Here is a 16,123-nt window from a genome sequence, read left to right as displayed (position 1 = left end):
AGGTATTATTGATGATATGGCAATGGTCATGGTCATTGCGCTGTTACTCTTGGTGGTGAGGAGTAGACGTGAATGAATTCAGTTGTTTACATCGATCAAGGGTAAACAAGTGAGAAGCATGTGCGATATACACACAGACGTCTGTGGGGTCCTTTGACAGTGTTGGCTTTAGCACCAAACTATGACCATGTAGATCATCGTTCAACCAGGTACACCAGTAGATGATTGTCAATGGCGTGCAGGAGGAGCAGTGCCTCTGTCCCTGATGTTATTATAACATCGCATAGCTGTGGTGGTCGAAGGGATATTTGACATGATTCGTCCCATAGCTACCGTGTACTGTGACTTGATAGTCCTCGATGGGCAGATTGGAGAACGGTGACTGGACATGTCATTTGGTTGATCCAAGTGGGGAGAGTTGATCTTAGCCATCACACCATAACCGCATTGATCCTCATCGAAAGGAAGCGTGTCGTCATGCCATGGTCCGCGTATACGATTCTGCATTTAGCGTGTATTGTGTGTGTTATTGTTCGTGTCGAGTATGAGACATGCTGTGTGTCTTCTTCCACTCCCAATCATACACACAAAATGTGTTTGTGTTTCCTGTTCTCGGTTTGACGCGTTTCAGTTTCAGCGAAGACATCATCAGGTAAAGTTATTACACGATGCGAGAAGATATCGAGTCCGAGATGGTGAGAAGATAGCTGGATATCATGTAGATGAGGATGATGCTGAGGAGTGATATACTAGTGAACTGTGACTGTAAGAGCGGAACATATTGTGCAAATTAGACGCCGAACGAGTAACTCTAAAGATGAACATGAGCACGTGGTTCATAGCTCGATTAATCCATCTCCAGAAAACACTATTAAGATGATACAACATGTACACATGCATATAAGAACCATGAAAGCATATAAAACACAATCTCCATCCCTATCCCAGTGACGTGGCATGTACCATCTATTTCTGTTCCACAATGACAGCCTCTGCAAACCCAAACCATAAGGCATCAGCTCACGTCCCACCCCGATCTCACGTCAAAGCGAAGAGAAACCCGTTCACTCACTCTTCCTCTCAGCCTTAGGCTTCTCCCTCCCTTTCCTACTATGTTCCCTCCTCCTATCCTCCTTGACCTTCCTCGACTCAATCATCTCCCTCTTCAACTTCGTAGCATTATGTATACTCTGAGGAACATGTCGTCTATCTTTAATGGACCTGACTCCCTTCTCGGCGGAATACCTCTCGATAAGTTTTTGTCGATGTTCGATAGACTGTCTTTCCTTTGTAGATACCACACCGAGTTTCTTGGATGCGTTGGATTTCCAGATACGGACGTTACCGTCGTCGGAGGCGGAGAGGACGAAATCTGCCGTTGGGGTGTATGTTACGTCGAATACTCTGATAGCAGATCGGAATCAGCATTGATCACGACCCTTGTGACTGAAAAGATTACTGCTCGAACGGAGCCGAATACGATTGCAGATGATGATGGCATATCCTTTGTCGGTAGAGAGGCACAACCCACCTCTGCATTCGCTTGGTATGATACACATCCCTCGATTTACCAGACTCCCTATTCCACAATCTGACTGTTCGATCATACGACCCAGAGACAAATTCTTCACCGGTAGGACCTATACAGCCATTACATTGTCAGTTGATCGTCATCGCATCCGAAATGGGTTATACAACTCACTCCAATCGCATCCCATCACACCTCCGACATGACCCTTGTATATCTGACTTGGCGAGTTGAGATTCCTTATATCGAAAGTATACAGGTTATGATCTTCACTTGCTAGTAACATCATCGTAGGGAGAGTAGGGCACCACGACACATCGTTCGAAACGAACTACCAGACATACCACCAATCGTCAGTCTCCATGATCCCATCTGACAGATCTCTCAACGTACAGCCCCCTGTGCCTTCTCAAGGTCAGAAAGCCACTCACCTGCATTACAATCCTCCTCTCCGCCTTGCCCGTCCTAATATCATACAAACACATTGTCCTATCGTTCCCAACACTAGCCAACACGCTCGTCTCGCTCTGATTGAATTTCACCTTATTCACCGTCTCCATCGTACTCCCAAATTGAAGATTCGACAGTGCCGCCGATCGGTTCTCATCCCAGATCTGAACAGTATTACTAGCAGTGGCAAACACCTGATCCGTCCTATGATGATCTATCCCATTGAACCCATTCTTATTCGTATATACCATGGTGGGTTCCATACTCTCTCCCAGCTTATCCCTCTTACTCGCATCAAGGTTCAAACCACCGCCTTCCTCCTCATCGTATCCCATCTCACCTATCGCTCCAGCACTATCTAAGATATCTTGAGAGGTCGACCCGGAGCCACTGGCAAATTCAGATCCCTCGAATAGTTCTTTGTCTCGTAGACCAGGGGCGAACGCCTCAGACCTCCAGATCTTGATGGTTCCGTCAAGCTTTCCAGCAGTGATCATCCCCCGTTTCCCATCGCGAGCTTCGGACGTCCAACATATTCCGCCTACCATCCCTTTGTGCGCATTAGGTATTTTAAGTAATGGTCGTCGAAGTGTGAGGGAATGAACGATAACCTCCCCATCACCGCCTCCACCAGCTACTACCCCTACCCTCCTGGAGTCTTTGCCAAGACAGTATACCCCGTCCTGGTGTCCACCTAGTGCATCTACAAAGGGCTTCGCGAACATCCTGTCCATCTTCACTGCTGTCATTGCGCGGGTGTATTCACGGGGTTTTTGAAATGGGTGTAGGTGCGGGGCGAGGTTGCGCTGGAGTGGGTGAGGGGCAGTGGAGGAGGAGGGAAGATGATCGTCTAGCGATCGTGAGATCATCTTTATTTTCTGCGGGCGGCAAGAAGAGGATGTTAGCTAAGTAGGCATCCACGATGGGTGCTATTGATCTAAGCTAAACTCACAACCATGTTGAGGGATGCGCTTTGAAACTTCTCTTTGCCTGTATATGATGATAAGTATTATACGCTATCTTGATGACCTATTGGATTTGGAGCGTCTCTACCTGGCGCTCTGTCGTGCTGATGAGATGGATCGTGGGCGATTGGTGTATGTGACAGTGGATCTTTATGTATGCTAACCTCAAGCTTGTCAACAAAAATCAATCCTCTTCGTATCTCTCAAAAATCCTCTTGACCACCTTCGATCGACCCACCACGTGGTGAGCTTGCATGATGTGGCATAACAGACCAGTAGTGATAATCCGGGCGGACCTTGGTTGAGGATGTACGGTCGGATCAAAGGAATAACCGGGTGATCCACATGATATGCACACACATACACTACACACACATACACAGTCACATCATAAGAGGTGAAACCATCCATTACGATCATGATGCTTCCTTTCTCTTCTTCATTCATGACAAGACCAAGTACAATCGATCCAGTGAAGTCCAGTACATACATCTTATTACACTCAAGAGATATCTTATCCGACTGCTAGTACTCTATACCTCGTAACGATCACATACGATGAGTGGCGATACCGAAACCCAACCTCAACACCATTGGCAAGGCGTCCTATCCTCAGCGTTGGACGCGGTGGGCCATACTCCCTTGATCAAGCTACAGAGAATAGCACAGGAAGAAGGGCTGAAATGCAACTTATGTGAGCTTTGCTGTTTGACTAGCATCGGTAAGAAAGCTAACATCCCCGTGATCAGTGGGGAAATGTGAATTCTTCTCTGCTGGTGGGAGCGTGAAAGATAGAATAGCAAAGGTGAGTCCACAGACAGGTGAAAAAGTGATGATCCATTCACGCTCGCATATAGTACCTGTGCTGACTCGGCTTCGCATGTTTCATAGAGGATGGTAGAGCATGCCGAGAAACAGGGAATATTGATACCTGGACAAAGTATCGTCATTGAACCCACTAGTAAGCTTTTGCATACATCCACCATTCAAGACTTTCAGCTTACGATTCAATCATTGCAGGTGGAAATACAGGTATGCACTCAGCTGGCCGACGCAAGGTGAATGGCAGCTGACGTGCTCGACGCTCAGGCATTGGTCTAGCTCTAGCATGCGCTATCAAAGGATATCAGTGAGCTTTTTGATTGCGGTCAGCTTGTATGAGAGCGAAATAGCTAACAAAGATTTGTGGACAGGTGTATAATAACCTTACCTGCCAAGATGAGTTTGGAGAAGGAAGTTATGTTACGTGCATTAGGAGCTGAGATAGTGAGGACACCGTGAGTCAGCTTGATCGTTAACATGCGGAACCAAGCTGATGATCTACGCTTTGTGACAGGACCGAAGCAGCGTGAGCTATATTGCTCTTAGGTGAGTAAGCGATGAAGCTGATTTTAGGGTTATGATAGATGGGACAGCCCAGAAAGTCATATTGGTGAGCTTTGGCTCTACGAAAGAAGTCGGATCAAGCTCACAGATATTATGTCTCGCAGGAATCGCTCGAAAGTTACAAAAGTCGATACCTGGAGGTGTGATACTAGATCAGTATTCAAACCCTCATAATCCGTTGGCTCATTACTATGGTACATACGAGGAGATCGTGGTGAGTCGTCTTCCTGTGCATAGCCCGATTCAGCAGCAATAACTAATAATTATTTCGTCCTAGCACTCACTGAAAACTTCTGATTTACCCCGCAAAGATATCTCTCTACTCGTAGCAGGAGCAGGAACGGGCGGTACGATAACAGGCCTAGGACGAGCCATCAGGGATTATGAAGCTTCACTACCACAAACCAATGGCAACGGTTCTTCTCACGTTAGGACAACCATCCTAGCTGTTGATCCGGAAGGATCAATTTTGGGGGGAGGAGAACCTGGTAATTATCAGGTGGAGGGTATAGGATATGTGAGTTTTAGTCAGCTTTCAAATCAACCCGGAATTGTGGGAGTTGTCAGCTGATTGACTTGCACCGAAACAGGATTTCTTCCCCGAAGTGTTGGACCCGAATCCACCAGTAGTTGATAAATGGTTGAAGACCAACGACGAAGAGGCTTTCACCGCTACCAAGAGATTAATGTGAGTCCACAATACTCACTTCACATCTGCATCTTAGCTGCATTGGGCTGGCTAGCTCGCAGTCAAAGCTAATACTCTCTATGACAGACGCAAAGAAGGTCTCTTCGTAGGAGGCTCATCCGGCTCAGCCCTCTCAGGAACAATACGATACCTCCATTCCTCCGAGGGACAGCAAATCGCCCAAGATCCAAATGCCAATGTCGTAGTGATCTTACCGGACGGAGTGAGGAATTACATGTCCAAACCTTGGTTCCTTGAGACGTCCAAATCACCCACTGGCGAGGATGTAGGAGACAAAGAGGATATTAAGGATACGATTAAGGGGATATTGGGTAGGGATTTGAATGATGTTGGGAGTGTTGTGCAGAGTAAGGGCGAGAGAGGGGAGAAGTTGGAGAAAGGTGATCAGCTGATGGTATGAGAAGCTGTGAATGATTATTGTGAAGTTGCCAACTTGGTATCGAACTTGTGTATATTATAGAGTGTTCTGTGTATGACTGTGTCCTCAATGCATGTATACTCATAAATCATTTTATCCTTTACCTCAAGCATCTGGGCTTGTACGGCACGAGAGCAGCCCAATCTTAAGGTTGTGGGATGCATTTGAAGTTGGTACAAGATGTAAATACAATTTACATACATGAGATATGTACTCGTAATGACGCGAAATGGAAATACGCAAGGTATACAAGATGCGAGTATATGATGAAAGGTATCTCAGATCTCATCACTCCTCGTCCTCCTCCTCCTCGTCATCATCATCGTCAATCGCCAAAGCATCAAAGAACCCTCCAACCTTCTTCACAACTCTATCGCTCTTCCTGACCTCCTCTACTTCTTCATCTTCCTCATCCTCTTCCCCTTCATCACCATTTTCCTCCTCCTCAGAAGCAGAAGAGTCCTCCAAATCATCCTCATCGTACTCCTCCCCGCTCGTTTGGTCTTGTCGCGCCTCAACCTTCTCATCATCATATGTATTTATCTCGCCATCCTCCGAATCTAGCCATATACCCTTCCCTCCTCTTCCATTCATACCGGGTGGATAGAATCCCCATTTGATCTTTCCATCGGCTAGGAGTCGCATGACTATTCGTTTTGACAATTCACCGGCTCAGCTCTTCCTCAATTTCCTTGTGCGTCATAGCTGAGTACTCACTCCCATTAGCAGCCCTGTTGATATCGGGTCGACCACTCTTAGCGCTCACTACCTCAACCATCTCCATCAGCTATCTTTGCAAGTAAAGGTGTAGCATGGTGTAGCTGATAGAACAACTCACAATACCCCCTATCCAACGCTCTACCTTCCATGATCTTCCCCGCTGTCCACTTCTCCTTCTGTTCATCTTTTTCCCTCTTGGCCCGCTCAGCCTCGGCAAGTTGGGGATTCCGGTATGTCCTTTTCCCCGCATAGGGGTCAATATCACCTTCAGCGGTTGTGTAAGGTATTTTGAATATGTGTTCCAAGGGGAGACGCTGGGCGCAGAATGTTATACAGGCTGGTAGAGAGGCGATTTGGGCTATGGGGATAGCTACGTAGATACACGACATCAATATGTGCCACTCCGTTATGAGGATGCGAATCCCAATTTCAGGGGGGAAGGCATGGGTGGCAGGAATTTGAGCGAAGAAATCGACGTACTAGCTGCTAAAGCTTGGATCTCTAGTCCCACCAAGGAAGGACATACTAATCCTGGACAATCAACGAATCGGATTTCTTTCTTGGGTCCCCAGAACATGGTCTGGAAGTGTTTAGTCTGAGACGCCACATGTACTACAATGAGTTTGCTACACACAAGACACCAGTTGTGGATTGACTGAAAACTCACTTTACCAGGTGTCCGACTAGCTTTGACCTTCTGTTCACCCAGCAGAGCATTCAACAAGGATGATTTACCGACGTTCGGTTGACCTATCAGACCTATCGTCAAGGGCTCCTCGGAAGGATCTCGAGCGGTACTTCCACCAGCAACGTTGCTGTCAAACTGTTGCTCCTGATCCTTGTTTTGGGCATCCTTGGACTTGTTGTGAGCCTTAGAAGTCGAATGAGTCGTAGCTATATCATATGGATATTCTTCCTGCGCGAGAGACAACCAATCGACAGAAGGTCGTACAGATGGTTTCCACTCTTTCAGTTTTTCCGGATTGTCTTTAGCCCAAGTTGGAACCTCGAGTAATCGCTCATGAGCAGTCTTGAGCGCTATGATAAGTTCTTCGAGGGAGTCTTGCGGTATATCAGGGCGATGTCTACCTTCGCCTATGATTCCCTCAATCAGCTCACCGCTAATCCGTCTCGACGTGATTTTCTCTGCAGCTGATGAAATATACGTACCTCCTTCGAGAAGCTCTACATCATACGACTGTACACTGACCACTTGTACACCTTCTAGTCCCCACCATCCCCTCACCCAATCTTTCCATCCTTCCAGCGCAGCCGGGTCCACCAAATCCGATTTAGTCAAAATCAATATTATCTCTTTATGCGGTTTGAGGTTCTGCAAGTATGATCGTAAGGATGGCGGACAGTGAAGTAAAGGGCATCGTGAGTCGAGGAGCAATAAGAGTATATTCGACGATTCAGTAACTCTCCATCTATATATGTATATATCAATCAGCTAAGCTCGTCTAGTATGAAAACGTTCTCCAGAAATTAGCTTACAGCTGTCTCCAAACTTCCAAATTCGTTTCAAACCACGTAGGACCTCTGGGATATCCTTGCTCTTCTTCTTCTTGACCATCTACATACTCCTGCATAATCTGATTAGTCCCACTCAACCACTTCTTAAATACCCCTTCCTCATTTCTCTCCACTTCCTTCTTACTCTGCCCCACCCTAAATTTCGGTCTCGACGGACAACTAAGCTTCCCCTCCCTATCTCTCTCCGTAAGTATCTCCAGGGGAAACACCGCGCTCTCAGGAGCTAGAGGTCGATCCAAAACAATTTCAAAAGCCAGATTTCTAGTTTTCGTTAGGTATTCTGGTGAGAGACCAACAAATTTTGACTTGAGCCTTACGCTGGACGAGTTCGGGTCAACCCCACCAGATTTCGAGGGGAGTTCTCGGACTCGACCGTATTTGTCGTTCAGCTTGTATAAGCCCGAGGCATGTTCTTCAGCTGTGAGATCGCCCCGTTTTAAAGCTCGTTTGTCGAGGAGTTTCTGGCGCTTGTGTTTGCCTGATTGTGCTTTACGCCGGGGCACGTGGACTGTTGACATTGTGAGGGGGCTTCCTAGGTTATGTGCTCTTTGGGATAGATGTCTCTTTGTTGTTCGATGGAGTTGTTTCCCAAGAAAGGAAGATGATGTGATTGATTTTGTGGTCGAAGCACCAGATGAACAAACTTTTGGGAGGATGCGTTTTTATAGACGTCATAACATCCCAACGCTCGGATCCGAGGTATGCTTGAACGGAATCAAATTGAGACTAATCCGGTTGTCACATCGTTATCGGAGCCGGATTGATCGGAGTACTCGTGCTTATCTCGCTCTTTACTATATATACCTGGTGAATGAGTATTCTGAATCAGATGCTGTTACCTTGATATTTAACAGGTCTACTCGAAAATACTACAAGGAACTACAACTTTCGACTCGAAATGACCACAACCTCCTCCGACCCCGACTCAATCCTCTCCCTAACCTCCCTCTCCTCCGCACCAGCCCTCGAATCGCTCCTCATCCTCCTCTTCGAGCCCTCCTCTGCCCTCCGGAACCTCCTCGTCCCCTCCGTCCTCCTCCGTCTTACCGCTCGACCATCCCCTCCGAAAAGCTATAACGAGCTCATAGATATTTGCAAGGAGGTATCAAACGATTGGACATGGGATGAGAAGGGGGAGTTTATAAGTGGTCATCCGATGATTGGGGAGGTTAAGGGGCTGAGCAAGTTGAGTGGGAAGGAGCAGGGTAATTCGGTTGTTACGCCGAAAGTCGTTCTGGATAGGTATGTTTTCCTCAGCTGGTCCTTGATCGATGTAGAGCAATATGAGCTGACTGGGTTGTGTGATTAGACTGGCTCATCTCAACGAATTGTATTGTACGATATACCCTGGATTACGATATATAACCTTTGTGAATGGACGATCGAGGGCAGAAATCATACCTGAGTTCGAATCGGTTTTAGACCTCCCACGATCGCCCCATCCTCTCCCAGATGATCATCCCACGAATCAACCTGAGATAGGTTCGGGGGAAGTGAAAAATCGAATAAAATCGCCTGATAGTGCGGAATGGAAGAAGGAGTGTGAGAGGGGGCTGGGGGATGTTTGGCTGATTGGTAGAGCCAGGTTGAAGGGGTTGGGACTGGAGTAAACGGACTCTGAGAGGTATGGAATAGATACAGTCGCGAGATGGTGAAGAAATTAATGGTAAATATGGTATGATTATATTGTCATTCATAGGCATGTCGTCGTCGTTACGTTAAGGGGTATACTACACTATATGGTATGATGATACTAACTGATCTATCGATGCGAAAACGTCCAGCGTAAAGTCCAAGTATCACTTGGGTTGAAATGCAAATCTCTAAGCTACGAAATGAAGAAATCCAGCATCACACCTCAAAGCATCCTTACACACTGGTTGTCTACCAACGCATAGCCGTATTTACAGGCTGATACTTCGCATTGACCCCTTGTACAGGTGACACCGCCCAGAGCGACATTGGGAAGAGCAGAGCAACTGAAGTAGGGATGACGGGTCAGCAAGGGTAGTCCTGCATATGGGACCGGTATGGAATAGACTTACTCTACTCCAGTGGCAATGGCATTTCTGACGGTAGGTCCATACAAACCGTTCATACAGCCCCCACAAGCCTCTAGATCTGCCTGTGTGTCAATGCACTGTGCCAAGCAGCAAGTAACCAGTCTTTACTTTCCAGGACCTGGTTGTACGACAAACAATTACTCACTTCGAAAGCTTCGTGATCACAGCCAATCATACACGCGGTAAGACTTGAAGGACAGTACTGGTTCCTGGCGATCTGGGCTCTACGAAGACGTTCTCTAAGTTGTCTACGAGCCAGAGCAGTGGGTTCAGTGAGGGATTGGCCGTAAAGGTAGAATCCTCCACTGGCGGATGCAGGTTGACAGACTTCGGCTCCATCTCCATCCAAAGTATCTGCACACTGACAGACCAACAGGTTGTTACTTCGGGACAAGGCGGCGCCCTCATAGGTTGCGCAATTTGCCAGACATCCTTCGGGAGAAGATGGGAACGTAGTACGTGTTCGTCCTTGACTAACTGTCTGGGAGTAGCATCCGGAGAACCCGAAAGGAGTGTTCAGGATCCAAGCCTACAGCACAGTCCTGTTAGCTGCCCAACACTAATATATGAGGTTCGAATGGTAGATGCACTTGCTGAAGCTTGGTCGGACGAACATGTGCCACCGGAATCTTGGGCTTGTTCGTATATGGTAAATGAGCCACTAGAGGAAGTACAAGTACACATTCCATCCACGTTGCTATAAAAGGCGTCTGTGGTAGAAGCCGTTGTGCAGAAGTTCTAAGAGACCAATCAGCCTCGCTCCCACATGAGAATGAGGGCCATACTCACTATACAGGCGTTAACATCGGTGCTGATGGTAGTTGAAGAGCCTGCTGGTACGTTGGCGGGATCCACACACCCTATATAGGTGGCGGCCTCGACGGACCGGATAGCCAGAGCGGCAATGATGATAGGTACGATCATTCTGACGTTGATTATAGATTATAGAGTAAAGGTACGATCAATCTCTGTGTATAGTTGATGGGAAGAAGTTGTGTCTTTGTGTGTATGTCTCGGTCCAACTCAACTAATTATATATAACATCTGAACTCTGGAAACTTTTCACCTTTTGTACTTAGTTATACATGACACAAGAACAATCAGAATCAGAAACAGAACCCACCTCTCCATGATTCTCCGAACAACTTCCTCTTGCTTTATTGTCAGTCTACGCCACTGGAAGCTGTCTTATTGTACACAAGACATCCATTTCCCCCTTGTGAGGTTGAAAAGGGTAACCCGGTGTGGATCTCGCAAAACCTACATAATTAAGCATAGAACAATAATCTGCCAAATAGGAGATAGCGCACGGACCCAGTAGAATAACGTAAGGTGCCAAGAGAACAATAGTGATGAACAAAAATCTTCGAAACGTGTGAAAGGACGAACAGATGGATGATCGTAACCGAGCTAGGATTGCAAGGTGGAACAGCTGGTGCTCCAGAAGAATTGGGAACGAGAAACGCCACCTGGACAGGTTGATGCGATTCATTCGGATTAACACTCTATTGTTTAATTAAGCAGAACATCAGAGAGGGTTGTCCTACGTGTTGAACAATAGATTGACGGAAAGGGGGATCTGAGAGGTTACGCGCTTCTTCGATGTACTGCCGTGAGGATAGGAAGAGGACATGAGGTGTATCAGAGGACAATAGGATGTCTTACCACTCAGTTCAGTCACGCATCTGACCGAGGTACCACCTGTATTCGATATTGACAAATCCGAAGATGGAAGAGAGAAGAAGAAACGAGAAGTAGAAGAAGAACAATAGAAGATAATTAACCTCTACCACTTTCGGTCGGAGGTATTTAGAGTTAATTGCTATAAGCAGTTCCTTAAAAACCGGACCTGACTTCAGTACTTGTACATCCGAACATATGGGCTGGGAGGGGCATAGGGCAGAAGAAATGCAAGAGCAGGATGGCGCTTAATTATGCATCCACAATCCATCGAAGAAGCAAAAGACAAAGAACAAAAAAAAAAAAACGAAGCCATGTTTCTCATGATGAACGGAGAGACATCTATCATTCTTACCAGACCTATACATAACCGTAAGTCTCGGAATAGTCCATTATGTGCTGCATGCAATTATGTATGTCCGGAAATGTACTTCGGACATTGGACCATACCATTGTTATACGATATACGGCCACCGAGAACGGTATAAACGAATGCCACATGGTCACGGTGAACATGGTGTCTCGGAAGACCGACCCAATATCTTGGTTCGTCCGTCTGTATCATACATGTCAACACGACATACTACCCAATCAAGAGAATGGTGTCACCGTTACCAGAGGCTGTGTTGCCGGTGGAGCCGATTCGTGTACTTTGGCAACGTTGCTCTTTCCTGGTAAGGCCTAGTAATATCAGATCTTCGAACCTAGCTTCATCAATCGCCAAGAACCAAGCTATACGCTAATCCAGCGAGCGCCTTTGGAAAGAACTTTACTCTGGTTTTGCAGTTCAGCATCTCATTGGAAGTGTGCTAGTAAATCTCTCATCTTCCCATACTAATAATGCTCTCAAACTTAATCTCAAGCACATCTGATAAGCTAAACTCAATTGCTGCATTACCAGATGACTACCGGATCTGGATCTGACCTGGACACTCTGCGAATGAAGTAGTGGATTTGAGGAGGTTCATTGCATCCTGTATTGCATTTCTGAAGGGCTACGAGCGATACAACATCGATACGAGATAGAACGGTAAACAGACTAAAGCAGCTATGACAAGCCGTATGCTGTATCTTGCCTTATCCACTGTATCCGACAAATGTCCAAGAGGCATCATGCTTAATATATCGAGGGGGAGTGTAATGAGATTAAGAGGGGGAGGTAAGACCGGTGAGATAGGTTTAGACGATGAGCCGTGATATCCTACTTGGTCGTGTTTATTTCTCGGTCCACCCTCAGTTGCAGAAACACCATCGATTGTCCCTCCAGTGATACTCTCATACCCCACTTGAGCTCTTCCCGCCTCTTCCTCATCCATTTCACAAACACATCCCCAAGTATACCTCTTCACCCCCTCACAAAAACCCTCTCTAGCCTCTCCAGCCACGCGCACACCAAACTCTTTCTCCCAATTATCACCCTCTTTCACAGCTCCTTTCCATCTTCTCTCGTCCTCTCGATCCCATCGCTCGCGAGGGGTCATAATTGCCCTTGAGGCAGTTAAGAGCATTGAGAAGACCAGGAGGAGAGAGAGGGTGATGAATATGGTGAGCCTTGCTGCGAAGGGTGATATGCCTTCTTCTATCGGTTCTGCGACTTGAGTTTGGAGCGGGGTGTAGATCTTGGTGTTTGCAGTTGTGTAGAGCACGGTGATCGTACGTGAAGAGAGGGTTTGATAGAACCCCCTGAATATATCTCCATTCATCGACCAGCTGAAAAGTACGAACAGCCCCAGTACCAATGGCATGAGTAAACCGGCTGATCGGACTGAGCGGACTAGTATTCGCTTGAGCAGGATTGACAGAGGTAGTAGACTTGGAAGGAGGATGGGTATGGATGGGGTATTGGGAAGCACGAGGGAGAATGTCATCGTTGGGATGGAGAGGAGGAGGAGGGTGTACGATAGCTGACCGTATGAGGGGAAGAGGGATAGGAGGAATGAGAGATGGAGGGGTAGTAGGAGGACTCGTCGGATGGTGGGTATTGGATATTGGATCGACTAGACGGCATGATCACTGTTTCAGCTTGGTTTTCAATTCGATTGGAAGATAAGGAAGGGAGAAAGGCTTGACATACATGTATCAAGTCTGATCCTGCCCATAGCACCCACCATACCTCCCGCCTCGACCACCTTGGGTTCTCCGAAGACGGGTCGTAGGGTGATATCCTATTCCCATGCGATAGAGATATACCCAATGTCAAGCCATAGAGGATGAGGAAATACAAGAGGTGAAGAAGGTGTAGTCGCCTTGTTATACGTGTATGCATTTGAATCAGCTCGTTGCTTCGTTTACAGAGGTCGACCAGATGATGATCACTCACGACGGTGTAGCGATCTCCGCTATCCTCCTCTGCAGTCTGGAAAGTCTGGTCTGGGGATGCACATCTTGTATATATACACCTCTATTCCATGTCAATTCTAAGATATGACGTACGAGCGGATGAGATTGGAAAGGCGAAGGATGGGAAGAAGGTGCGAAAGGAGGTAATAACAAATCGATCACTATATACGAACATGGAATATCCTTTATCAGTCAGCCATCAGATCCCCTTTTCGAGAGATCATCACATGCACATACCATTGACCGCTCTATCGTTATCCTCATTGACTCTCCACCGTCTCCAGAATATCCCCTGCATCTCGCCATCTCCATCTTCATCCTCATCAACACTTTCAGCCAAATTACAATGCCCATCCAACAGATCCTCTATCCGATCATTAATAGCCTCTCTCAATTTCCTACCCAGCTCAGAATCTGATATCCTCGCTCTAATAGATACATGGCTTTTGTATCGCTTCGGATCTAGTAGATGTAAGGCATATAGATGTACTGCTAGGTCTATCTGTAGGTTTAAGGGAGCGTAGGATACGGTCGAAGGTGATTTGAGGTGGGAAATGAGTATGTTGGCTTCGGTGTTCAAGGTTGCTTGCGGTACTGGGCGACTCGGCCCTGCTTCTGCGTTTGTATGCGTGGGGAGCAGAGGGGTACGTTCGGACATGCTGCGTCTAGAGTATGGTCATAGAATGTGAATTGATCACAATCCTCAATAATCACTAACCTGACTGACTACTTAGGTGGTCAGTGCAGGTGGAGGGACATTGAATTGGTCTCACTAGGATACAATCAGAGGCACAAGATTTTGTTTGTCAGGCAATTCCTGCAGACGAACAGGAAGTGCGAATGACTGACATCCACGCAAAGCAGCTAGAGTGGACAAAGCTGCACAGTGGCATGTGTCATAGAGACTCCAGTCCTGTACGCTGACGGCGTAACAATCCGAACGAACAACCCCGTTTCCCAGCTCAAGTCCTAAAGCCACTTATTGCAACCCACAAACCACCAAGACAATTCGTGATAATGCTATGCATCAAGTATACACTGCCCTAACAATCCCAATCCAATCTCAAACAACCATCTTAGAACTTGGCGAAACCCTTGGCAGCCTTGTTCTTGGATACTCGGAGGACGTTGAATCGGACGGTTTTGGAGAGAGGTCGGCATTGACCTGTAGTCAAATCATAAGATTAGTTAACATTCATGACCTACAACAGCCGAGGTTGATTGATCGTGTATAGAAGGAAATACTCACCAACGGTAACTTGGTCACCTTGCTCGACTCGGAAAGCGGGGGAGCAGTGGACGGCGAGGTTCTTGTGTCGTTTCTCGTATCGTCGGTATTTGGGGATGCTACGATGATTCATAAGATCATCAGTATACGCTCCATTGTACCTCGCGGTATGGTCGTCTTTCTGGGATTGTCGTATTGACGAGGAAATTTTCACTCACAAGTGCAAGTACTCTCTTCGGATGATGATGGTGTTGGTCATCTTGGTGGAGTGGACGACACCAGTCAAGATTCTTCCTCGGATGGAAACATCACCGGTGAAGGGGCACTTCTTGTCGATGTAGGTACCGTTGATAGCCTCTGCGAGTGGTACGTTCAGATCAGTAAACCCATTCTGACGGTTGACTATCGTTCTTCTTCTTTTACGTATGATCGAGGCGACGTGGGCGACGAGATAGCAGGACATCCACTTCGACGATCCCGTATCATATTCCCCCATTGTCCAATACACCTAAACCTTCTCAAAAAAACGAGCAGCACAACTCACCAGAGGGAGTCTTGAACCCAAGACCGACATCCTTGTACCATCTCTTGGTTCTAGCAGTGACCTTCTTTCCGCCTGTGTGTGCGATGCCATTCCAAAAACAATTCCCAGATTGACGAATAATCCACCATAATGACAATTATCCAAAATCCACCATATCAGCGAGTTCCAATCAATATCCATTCGCAGCGAGACCAGAGGACGAGCGTCGAGTACAGGAGAGTATCATGAGCGAGCGTAAGATAGAGCAGAAGGAGTAACAACGAATGATCAGCATTTCCCTCCTTCACATCGCTCAACATTCCACCTCTCCCCATATTCCACTTCTAACCACCGAAATAGTATTACAACGTACCTCTGGATTTGGCGTTTTGGAAGATGGGTTGCTTTTGGAAGGCACTTTGAGTTTGCTCGGCCATTTTGGATGTGTTGAGGGATGGAGAGAAGGAGAAGGATTAGGTTGATTAGTGATATTAACGAAGATGATGGTAGCGAGCAAGGCCAGTCACTGGAGCATGGAGAGGTCACACAACGAAAGTGCCATACATGCACCACGAAT

At 46.9% G+C, this 16,123-nt stretch overlaps 7 protein-coding genes across 7 annotated transcripts; 2 read left to right on the top strand and 5 right to left on the bottom strand.

Moving 5' to 3' along the window:
- Positions 1-966: 966 nt before the first annotated feature.
- Positions 967-2,847, bottom strand: I302_102888 (uncharacterized protein; the record flags this gene model as incomplete). Its single annotated transcript, XM_019188256.2, has 5 exons — positions 967-992; positions 1,073-1,404; positions 1,532-1,640; positions 1,703-1,859; positions 1,960-2,847. 5 exons carry the CDS (start codon positions 2,845-2,847, stop codon positions 967-969), a joined length of 1,512 nt encoding a protein of 503 aa, XP_019051134.2.
- Positions 2,848-3,501: 654 nt separating this feature from the next.
- I302_102887 (cystathionine beta-synthase) lies at positions 3,502-5,438 on the top strand (the record flags this gene model as incomplete). Its single annotated transcript, XM_065869581.1, has 11 exons — positions 3,502-3,637; positions 3,693-3,748; positions 3,835-3,904; positions 4,033-4,072; positions 4,137-4,220; positions 4,280-4,291; positions 4,350-4,375; positions 4,434-4,543; positions 4,607-4,846; positions 4,920-5,017; positions 5,105-5,438. The coding sequence occupies 11 exons, from the start codon at positions 3,502-3,504 to the stop codon at positions 5,436-5,438; spliced, it is 1,206 nt and encodes a 401-aa protein (XP_065725653.1).
- A 306-nt stretch (positions 5,439-5,744) lies between these two features.
- On the bottom strand, positions 5,745-8,230 carry I302_102886 (uncharacterized protein; the record flags this gene model as incomplete). Its single annotated transcript, XM_065869580.1, has 7 exons — positions 5,745-6,103; positions 6,174-6,221; positions 6,295-6,546; positions 6,657-6,771; positions 6,844-7,271; positions 7,347-7,606; positions 7,674-8,230. 7 exons carry the CDS (start codon positions 8,228-8,230, stop codon positions 5,745-5,747), a joined length of 2,019 nt encoding a protein of 672 aa, XP_065725652.1.
- A 380-nt stretch (positions 8,231-8,610) lies between these two features.
- Positions 8,611-9,322, top strand: I302_102885 (uncharacterized protein; the record flags this gene model as incomplete). The annotated part of the gene is made up of 2 exons (XM_019188253.1): positions 8,611-8,954; positions 9,022-9,322. The coding sequence occupies 2 exons, from the start codon at positions 8,611-8,613 to the stop codon at positions 9,320-9,322; spliced, it is 645 nt and encodes a 214-aa protein (XP_019051131.1).
- Positions 9,323-9,570: 248 nt separating this feature from the next.
- On the bottom strand, positions 9,571-10,699 carry I302_102884 (uncharacterized protein; the record flags this gene model as incomplete). The annotated part of the gene is made up of 5 exons (XM_065869579.1): positions 9,571-9,691; positions 9,758-9,852; positions 9,921-10,304; positions 10,370-10,513; positions 10,565-10,699. The coding sequence occupies 5 exons, from the start codon at positions 10,697-10,699 to the stop codon at positions 9,571-9,573; spliced, it is 879 nt and encodes a 292-aa protein (XP_065725651.1).
- Positions 10,700-12,450: 1,751 nt separating this feature from the next.
- On the bottom strand, positions 12,451-14,453 carry I302_102883 (uncharacterized protein; the record flags this gene model as incomplete). Its single annotated transcript, XM_065869578.1, has 4 exons — positions 12,451-13,452; positions 13,530-13,701; positions 13,776-13,956; positions 14,033-14,453. The coding sequence occupies 4 exons, from the start codon at positions 14,451-14,453 to the stop codon at positions 12,451-12,453; spliced, it is 1,776 nt and encodes a 591-aa protein (XP_065725650.1).
- A 418-nt stretch (positions 14,454-14,871) lies between these two features.
- On the bottom strand, positions 14,872-15,983 carry I302_102882 (40S ribosomal protein uS17; the record flags this gene model as incomplete). The annotated part of the gene is made up of 5 exons (XM_019188250.1): positions 14,872-14,960; positions 15,045-15,142; positions 15,242-15,380; positions 15,568-15,639; positions 15,920-15,983. 5 exons carry the CDS (start codon positions 15,981-15,983, stop codon positions 14,872-14,874), a joined length of 462 nt encoding a protein of 153 aa, XP_019051128.1.
- Between the last annotated feature and the right edge of the window lie 140 nt (positions 15,984-16,123).

The sequence above is a fragment of the Kwoniella bestiolae genome, chromosome 1 (genome assembly GCF_000512585.2).
Source record: "Kwoniella bestiolae CBS 10118 chromosome 1, complete sequence".
NCBI lineage: Eukaryota > Fungi > Basidiomycota > Tremellomycetes > Tremellales > Cryptococcaceae > Kwoniella > Kwoniella bestiolae.
Note: the sequence above shows the minus strand (reverse complement) of the source record. Positions and strands in the feature narration are given on the sequence as shown.